The 9375-nt window shown below is 51.8% G+C and overlaps 1 protein-coding gene across 1 annotated transcript; it reads right to left on the bottom strand.

The window, feature by feature from the left end:
- Nucleotides 1-2258, bottom strand: ASB12 (ankyrin repeat and SOCS box containing 12). The gene is made up of 2 exons (XM_037408499.1): nt 1423-2258; nt 1-242 (listed from the first exon to the last, which is right to left on the bottom strand). The coding sequence occupies exons 1-2, from the start codon at nt 2231-2233 to the stop codon at nt 109-111; spliced, it is 945 nt and encodes a 314-aa protein (XP_037264396.1). The 5' UTR covers nt 2234-2258; the 3' UTR covers nt 1-108.
- Nucleotides 2259-9375: the final 7117 nt, after the last annotated feature.

Genomic DNA, 9375 nt, shown 5'->3' with positions numbered 1-9375 from the left:
GGAGCAGCTTTGTGGGTGCTTGGCCCCGTGGGGGCAGGTGTCCCTCGGGGGCAGGCGTCCCTCGGGGGCAGGCGTCCCTCGGGGGGCAGGTCCCTTGGGGGCCACGTGTCACGGCTGGTAGCGGAGGTAGTTGGCCAGCACCGTGGGGATGTCCAGCTCGCTGAGCGCATGCAGGCGGCCAGCCCGCTGCAGGAGGCGTCTCGTCACCAGCCTGGACTGAGACATCAAGGACTTGGGATGAGCTGCGTCAGGAGAAGGAGGAAAAACGCGGTGGTTACCCTCAAGGCAGGCAGCGCCGCTCCCCTTCCAGCCCGGGACATGGACAGACCAAAGCCAATGCCGTGCTGGGGCTGTTTCTGCTGCGTGCTCAGCCACGAGCTTTGCAGCATGCGTATCACAGGAGTTGGGTGTATGGAGGTGAAATCTTCCACCACCATGGAGAAAGAAGCTTTTCGGACATAGGGAGTACAGAAGAGCCGCAGCTGCGCAGCAGGAAGGAGAGGAATGGCAATGAGCAGCTTTTAACCCGACAGATCAAGCGAACAAACTTTTTTCTGCTCTATTAAGTAGAAAAAACAGGCTGCCGGAACCCCTGTGTGCTCCAAACCAGCACCGGCCGCAGTGAGGACCTGCATCAAAAGCAGCTTCTCTAGCAAACGTCTAGAAATACTCACGAAAAGTAGATGCCGCGGTGAGTGAGAGAGGGCCGATACCCACATCAGCGTATGTGGTGGCTGCACCGAGTCACAGCCCAAACCCCGAACAAGATCACCTGCCTCCAGCTGCAGCCGGCAGAGGAAACTGGGGGGTATTTGGTGGGTGTACCCTGAAAACGAGCCCTCCCATGACACCCTCCCCAAGATCCCAGCAAATTGTTTTAGGAGTTTCCTGCGGTGCCCACCAGATTTAACCACCAGTGGGGGACCTGTTCTCCACAAGCCTGCGATGTCCTCTGCTCTGTGTGGTGTCGGAGGTGGGTTTTCTGGCCTGGATGCAGCAATCACAGGAGGAGGGAAGACCCCCCAGCTCCCCACGGTCCATGCCCAGCGCTTTGCCTGGCCCATTCGAAGCCCTAATGCCCCTCCGGGGAGATGCCCCACCGCCTAATTAATAGACATTGATGAATAGATTCCATAAGGAGCCCATAAATAACGTGACATAAATAACGTAAGGGTGCAGAGTGAAGCAGTGCAGGGACGCAGCTCTAAGGGTGCAGAGTGAAGCAGTGCACTCAACTCCATAGTTTAAGGCTGGAGAGACCCACGCAGTCAGGTGATGCTGCAAAGGGAGCTGAGGCTCGCAGGAAAGCCAGAGTAAGGCTGTTGGGAAGCAGAGGGAAAGGGAAGAGGGATCTGAAACAGCTCACACCCAAACGAGCATAATCAGGATCGTTCCAGCCCCAGGGCCACGCGCACAGATTACCTCTTGCCTGCAGCAGCAGCTCCAGCCCCTTGCTGCGGGGTGCCGTCTCCTCTGCCCTGACGTTGGGCAAGTAGACGTTGGCTCCAAAGTCAATGAGCAGCTCGATGAACTCACTCCCGCAGCCGTGCCTCAGGCAGGTTTCCAGCAGAGTCTTGGGCTCCTTGATCTGGGCAATCACGCTCTCCTCAGTGCAGTTATAGTTGGGATCGGCACCGTAAAGCAACAGCATCTTAAAGCACTCAAGATGCCTGTACACGGCGGCAAGGTAGAGGGGACCGGAGCAAGTCACCGAGTTGGCAGCCCACACGGGCACCCTCGCGTGAACGTTGGCTTCTGCGCCATGGTCCAGGAGCTGCTGCAGGATGTCCACATTGCCGTCCCTCGCGGCAATGAGCAGCGGCGAGCAGTTGTTGTAGATGCTGCCGATGGGGCTGGCCCCTGCATCCAGGAGGACCTTCACGCATTCCCGGTGGCCGTTGCTGACTGCCATGAAGAGCGGGGTTTGAGCCTTGACGTCCAGGCTGTCCACCTCCGCCCCATGGGCCAAGAGGACCTTAACGCTCCTGACGCGGCCCCAGGTGGCAGCCAGGCGCAGCGGGGTGCTGGGCACCCCCCAGCCGCTCCGGCGGTTGATGACCCTCTTGTACCTGTCCTGGGACAAGAGCTTGTCTAGGGTTTGGTAATTGTCCTCGGACACTGCTCGGTTCAGCTCCTCGCTTTCTCCATTGTCATCTTCATCTTCTCTGGGCTGGAGCATGGAGAACATTTTAGTGATATCCATTAAGCTCATGTTTTCTGGCCTGTCTCCCATGTACCACTGTCATCATAAAAGGTAAAATGATCTACGGGACAACAAAAACAGCACCACCTTGGGTTAGAACCAGCCCCCCAGCACCGACACCATCTTTTTATATATTTTTTTATATATATATACACAACTTAAGGAAGATTCTCAAAAAGAAAAAAAAGAAAAAAGACAAATAACATTGGATTATGCTGCTGCTGACAGGCCTCACCCAGCCACCCACAGGGAACCCACCTGTGAAGGGCTCAGCCGGGGCAGAGGCCATTGCTGTGGCAGGTACGTGGGCCACCTCCATTTAAACACTGCGATCTAGAACACGTCGAGGTAACTGAATCTGGTGTTGGAGTTCGAATGCTGCACGAGGACCTCACAGGCTTTTACTCTCTGGTTTTAAATTATTTGATGCTGTACTGCCAGCCCCTGAGGCGGTGAGGGGGATGGGAGCGCTCATGGGGCACCTCGAGCTCAGGAAGGCTCCTGTAAGGATCCCGCCGGTGGGTGAAGCCATCTGTTTTGCCAAAACCCTCAGAAATCACCTCATCCAGCTGGCGTCCGTGGGAGCAGCGGAGTGAAGAGCACATTGGAAAACAGCAGGAATCAGCTCTGCTTCCCGTCGGCCGAGGCCTTGCTGGAAGCCTCGCTGGCACCTGCACTTCCCCGTAGTTTGGGACCCACGGAAAACTCAGAGTTTTGATTTAGAAGCCAGCAGCGCTGCAAAGTGTTTACACCCTGCCACTCTTTAAAGGGATTGGATTTCAAAATAGGAGACAAAGTGAGCATGAAGATGGACAGTTTGATTAAGGACTTTCAGCATTGCCCTTCCTGAAACGCCACTGGCCCTGGCGTTCAGCAACCCCTCTCCCTGCCCATGCGAGCCCAGGGAGCACGGCAGCCAAGGCTGGAGCTTCTATAGCGGGGGGTACAGGGTGGTGGGAGGAAGGCGAGGGGATGCCGAGAGGATCAAAGCGGAGCCAGGACTGAGCCACAACATGTTTCCCAGGTGCTGGGTGCAGGATCTGGCCTCACTGCACCGTGCAGCAGCAAGGAAGAGGAATGCGATGCCCCGGCCGGCACCTGAGCAGCTGGGAAACGCCCGCCAGGAAGAGCAGAGGAATTTCTCGTCGTATCGCTGCCCTGTACATCTCGGATTTCCTCGGGGAGAGGTGGCAGTGGCAGAGCTGGGTCTCCCAGGTGGCTCATCTGATTGAGGATGATCCCAAGGGCCGAGGGAGCCTTGGAAGAGGCAAGGAGCTGCACTGAGTAATTAGCCTCCTTCTGCAAATGAGCCTGACAGTAACGAGGCAGTCACGGGAGGCTCGTCCCACATCTGCTGGCAGTGGCAAGGTGTGCGAGCCAGAGGAATCCCCCAGGCAAGGCCACCTTCGCGTCTTGGTTAAATAGAGCAAGTCTGATGGCAGCAGCAGCGGCACAGCTCTGCTGCCTTCCACCTCTTCCACCAACCCAGGCAACTTGTACAGAAACGAGTGAAATTATAACGCTACTGCTAGTCGTTAGACACGCTGATAATGGGTTCCAGAGCTTGGAAACCCACCACCACATGGCTAATGGGGTGGGGAGGGTTATTGCCGATTCAATTAAAAAAGAAGGGTCACTTGTTTTCCCAAGGGAAACAGTCTAGAAAAGTAAAACACTAGCTGGAACATTTCCTGAAGACACAAGGAAGCGTCTCCACAGGGGTGTTGCTGGGACAGTGTAAGCACTCACATGGAGAACTCACAGAGGTTCCTCAACCAGAAGAACCCAAACCAGAGCTGTCACGTCCTGAGCTGGCGGAAGCTGTCCACACATCCGCAGACCCCCAGAAAAAAAGGTTTTGGCTGGAGCTAAAGGTGACAGAGCATTCGCTCAGGCTTTTACAGCTGGTTACCAAGTTACCTTCAATTGCCCGATGCTGCCTTACCTTTGGGAGTCAGGTGATGCTCACAGCCAGGGCGGGCGAGGCAGCGGTGGTCCCATGGCAAGTTGTCCCTCGGTTTAAAAAAAGAAAAAAGAGAGAGAGAGAGAAGGAGAGAGGTTCTTGCTGTGTCGGGGATGGATGTCCGATCTGTGTGACCAGAACGACACAGGCTGTGAAGCTCACAGCTGAAATGCCACCGAGAGGAGATGGGCCAGGGCGCTGGGGCTAATTTTAGCCCCTCAGGGGTTTTATCTTACCACTTCCATTCTTGGAAAGTTCCCTCTGGGTAAATATAGAGAGGGCAGCGAGGTGGGGGGAGGCTGGGACAGGTGCTGGAGGCTGCTCGACCCATCCAAGCAGACACAAAGCATTTGCTTCACCGTTTCCTTGCAGAAATCGCACGACACCGGGCAGTTCGGAGCCCCCTGCCAGGGCAGAGCGCATTCCCCGCCACAGCACCAGCCTCTGCCTTATCCTGGTTGCTGCCAATCACCCCAATGGGATCCCTCTTAACCCCTCTCCCAACCGCCTTTTCCAATTTCAGAGCAACACGAGTGACCATTCGTAACATCCAGGATCGTTTATGAACACAGGAAGGGCAAAGGGCGCCGAGGAGGGTCCAGGTTTCTCGCCTGAGCTGCTCCGTAGGCTTCCCTCCCTGCTCACCTGCTACAACTGACGGCTGCTTCGGCTTCAAAACATGAAGCAGCACGTAGCAAGGCAGGAAAACTTTACAGGGGCAAAGAAAACAAGCGGAGAGCAGCGTTTGGGCTGTCTTATCACAAGCTGTCAGCTGCTAAGTGCAAGTGTATTTTATCCAGTTCCCTTTAAACCTTTTCCAAACCTTTCAGCGGTGGAGCAGGAGCGGTCTGACAGTTTGACACTGACAGGCATTATCAGTGGTACTAGATAATGAGAGGGGAACCAAATTATCTGGCAGAAAAATCTCCACTGCTACAAGAAGTAAGATCAGGGGGCTCTGCAAAACACTGATCTGTCCCCACCATCACCACCACACTCACAGCTTGTAGTCACGCTGTGGAAAGCATGGTGAGCAGGAAAATGCTTGATATTGATAAGCATATTGATATGACTTTTGGCTTCCTTTTGGCTCATAGTTTCACTCTCTCGAATTTCACTCAAAAATAGATTGTTACTTCACAAGGGTCGGTTTCCCAAAGTCAACACTATGAATAGAATTATTGAGTAGGAGAAATGGAAGAAACATGGGAGCAAAAGCCTGAGTTCAGGGTTTAAGCATCAAGAAGCTGCAACCGCAGCAGGGACGCTTCAGTCAGAAGAGCCAAGCCTCCTGGAAACCCCTTCAACAAAATGTAGAAATAATAGTAGCAATTAAAAAGACAGCGTGTTATAAAGGGAAAAAAGGGGATACAGACAACAAAATGAATACATGTTAGAAAATACGAAATGTAGGAAACTGTGAGGGAACTTAGAGATGAAAGGAAAATCCTTGAATGGAAAATGTGATGATAAACTGCATATTCTTTTGTTGTTGCAGCTGCTGTTTAGTTGTTAACCAAGAAATCTTAGAAACAAGACCAGGTAAGGAACAGAGATTGTATCGAATACTAATGAAGCAACAGCTACAAAGTCCTCACTGTAAATCTGCCCTGAGCTGGAGGAACGCAAACTGACGCTGTGCTCCCATAACAGCCAAAGACAACCGTTGCATGGCATCCATCCTGCACGAACATCGAAATCAGCATTTTCAGATAAACCCTGACTGGGAGCCCAGGGAGAGGTGGCTGATAAATCTGACCCGTCTCGGATAAGCTTCCCAATGCTTCCAGCACCGGGGAAGGCTGACGGGTCAGGAGGAGCCTTCACCTGCTGCCTGAGGCTGCCCTGAGCTGTGGGCTGCCCGGCACGTGCTTCAGGCAAAGCAGCTCCTTTATCAGCTCTCTATTAATTGGGGAAGAATTAAAGGGCAGAAGCATATTTAATGCCAGTCAAGGTTTTCTGGGAAGGCAAATCCTGTCCAACAAAGTTGTTTCCATTAAAAAGATTATAGCTATTAACACAGCTGAGAAGAGGTAATGAGCTTTCTGATTTAACGCTGCTAAGCATTCTGATTTAAAACTTTAGTGCTAAACAGTACCAAATAAATCATGTTGCAGGGATTAAGGATTTACTAACAGCCTTCAAGGTTGGAAACACAGTTACGGCGCGGCGCTGCTCCTGACTCCTGCCTTGGAACTGTGGGTCACTGCCAAAGCGCGGCAAAGCCTTCCAGCTCGGCAGCTTCCTCATGCCCATCGGGACACCTGCTTGCAGCTTGCCGGCTCCTACACCTGCCCGTTCTGCTGGCCACCCACCGGCCACCCAGCCTGGGGACAGCTCCGGCAGCAGCATCGTTCAGGCATAAACCACGAGAGGACACTGACCCCGCAGACCCTGCGCGCACTGTGCACCCGCACAGCAACAGCTCCCAGGGCCCCTTCTTAGCCACTTCGCAATTCCATGGGCGCCTGAACACACAAAATACATAGATATGAAGGAGGAATCCAGCAACTGTTTCTTCTCCATGAGCTGTAATTCCTCGAGGAATTTCGGCAGCATCAGAGCCTCAGAAGCTGGGCAGCATTGCAAGGCGGCTCCTGCTGCCGCTGCCTTCCAGGAGCCCCTGTCCTTTTAGGTCCAAGGATGCGCTGGAGCCAGCAGCTGCGAACCAATGTGAGAAGATGATCATTAAGGACCTGAGATACGACCCCAGACTCAGCACGTGCCCCTGCTCTTCATCACATGAGTTATCTGCGTGCCACTGATCATTCACGTAAATTTGCCTGTTTGCCCTGGTGTGCTTTTCTAAACATGCTCCAGAGCTGGCAACACTTAGATTATTTTTGGAAGAACTAGGGGGTCTTCTCTGCTTTTATTCTACAATGCTAAAACACGCTGGCTCTCGTTCCAAAGCATTGGGTGTGGGGAATAAGGCTCTAACAGTCAGCTCTGAGCCATGCCACCCACAAAAGCATCTTTGCCCCGAGATCATAAACCATCTATTCGATACGTAAAGGGTTTTTTTTATTATTATTCAAAATATCAGGCAATAAGAGCAGACATGGGAGAACTCTCTGCTCTTAAAGGATTCTCCAGCAGCAGTAGGACTGCAACCACCACCTTTTGGAACCAGAATTTCTGATCGTGTGAGTTGCCAGTTACCCCAAACACCTTCTCATGCCACAGACGCTGGATCACTGCAGAACAAAAATCGTTGCTTTCAAAGCATTACTGGTCACTTGAAAAATAAACCAACCAAAAAAAACAGGCAAAGGGAAGTACCGAGTTCTGAACGGCTGTATGAAGGGGCGTAGGAATAGGATAAAACACAAGAATTGGGCCAGGTTCCCTTGAAACAGCAAGCGGTCTCCTCGTATCTCTGTCCTTTCCCTGGTGTCCCCTTTGCCAGGTGGGATTTGTCAAAGTCTCTGTGACGTTGAAGTCCCTTTAAGCGCCTCACCAGGCAGGGGCCACCCTTCACCGCTGTACAAAACCTGGAGCACCTGCAGAACACTCAAATTCCAGGGTCCCGGCCAGCCCAGCCCTCGGCCGCAGCTCTGCGTGGCTCCGGCGCTCAGCCTGCAGAGCATCGGCCAGGAGCAGCGCCCGCAGCTTCTGCAGGTCCCTGCACCGGGGGATGCAAGAGGGCTTGTGCGTATGTGTTTTATTGATTCTCACTCACGCAGGACTTCCTTGCTTCTCTCCCGCAGGTGAGCAGGCTCCAAGACCTGTTCTTTGTTAAGACAGAGAGGGAAAAACACAGATTCAGTAAGCAGCATTCACTTGTCCCAGAAGTACTGCAATGGAGCTGTGGGAAACTGCTCCGGGCGGACCTGCGGAGGGGTTATTGCTCGAGGCTGCTGGGGTTTGCGTTGCTCCCCATCCCCTCTGCTCCCCGCAAGGAAAACACGGATCACCGGAGAGCACTTGAATCTACAAGCTGATCGCACACAGGAGAAATTACTATTAACACACCTTCTGCTTACCGTTACAGAAACGTTATTCAGGACAAAACGTCACCTTAATTTTTAAACTTTATTTTATCGAACGTTGGAGGATTGGCAGCAGCCCCACACACCCACTGGTGGGTGCAGCCCCATGCCAAGGACCGACTGCATGTTCCCGCTCAGCAGCACGTGGCTACGGTAAAGGGTCAGCCCCATTCCCACACCACACCAGCTGCCACAAGTCCTTGCCCGTGTAAACAAATCAAAAAAATGCTCTTTCTGCTGCTGCTCTGGGTTGGCTTTTTTTTTTCCTTTTAAAAAGTCATCAATCCAAAAAATCTGCAGTCTACTTTCGGTACCAGAGGAGTTATATCCATTTTACATATACGGATGAAGCCTTAACACCAATATATCTCTAGCAAATCATCACTCCCATCGTTAACTGCTGGGTAACTAAACCAAATTAAACTTGAGTACAAAGTTACACTGCGCCAAAAAAAAAAAAAAAAAAAAAAGAAGAGAGACAATCTAGTATTTTTGCTCTGCTGCACAGAATGCACTGATGCAGAATGAAAATGAATCACCATTTCAAGGTATCCTTGGCCCAGATGAACCCCAAAGCTCAACAAGCAAGCAGAGGAACTTAACTGCTTTTTCCACCTGGGCTTACAACAGCAGACTTGACCTTAAAACAGTGATTTTTCAGTACATCCAATTAACTTTACTGATCAGTATTTTTACTCGGCATAAGGGATTTCCTGAGAGCTGTTAAAAACCTAACTCTTCAGCAAAGCTCCTATGAGACTCTAATTGGACCCTGCCCACTCAAAGCTAAAGTTAGCGGCAAGAGGGAAGTTTTAAATCTGACAGCACCTTTGCTGAGGAAAACAGACAACAAGTTTTCCCCAAACACAGATTACAGCTTTATTAATTCTAGTCAGCATTAACACTAATAATCTAATTAAACGCAAGGCAAGTTCTAATTTAGGTAAATGAAGGATTTCACTGGCAACATGAAGAACATTTAAAAATAGCAAGAAGGAAAATAAAGACTTGGAAACATCTCAGATGTGGGTTTTTTTTTTGCTGTAACACATAGAGAAGAAATGCCCATTTGTAAGATGCACAGTGCAGTGGAAAATACCCATCAGTGCTGGGGAACAGGCACTGCGGCCTCAGGTCAGTCCCTGCCAACTGACCTCCGCGTGTTCTTCTGCGAGTCACAGCCCTGCCGCTCGGTGCCCCCATCTCCCACAAAACAT

Source organism: Falco rusticolus, chromosome 14 (assembly GCF_015220075.1).
Source record: "Falco rusticolus isolate bFalRus1 chromosome 14, bFalRus1.pri, whole genome shotgun sequence".
NCBI lineage: Eukaryota > Metazoa > Chordata > Aves > Falconiformes > Falconidae > Falco > Falco rusticolus.
This window is presented reverse-complemented; position numbering and strand designations above follow the sequence as displayed.

Bases quoted from the DNA above. Each gene is read 5' to 3' on its own strand.
- ASB12 (XM_037408499.1), bottom strand. From the start codon at position 2,233: ATGGGAGACAGGCCAGAAAACATGAGCTTAATGGATATCACTAAAATG. The intron at 243-1,422 runs GTAATCTGTGCG...CTCCTGACGCAG, and splicing joins GCTGCTGCTGCAGGCAAGAG to CTCATCCCAAGTCCTTGATG.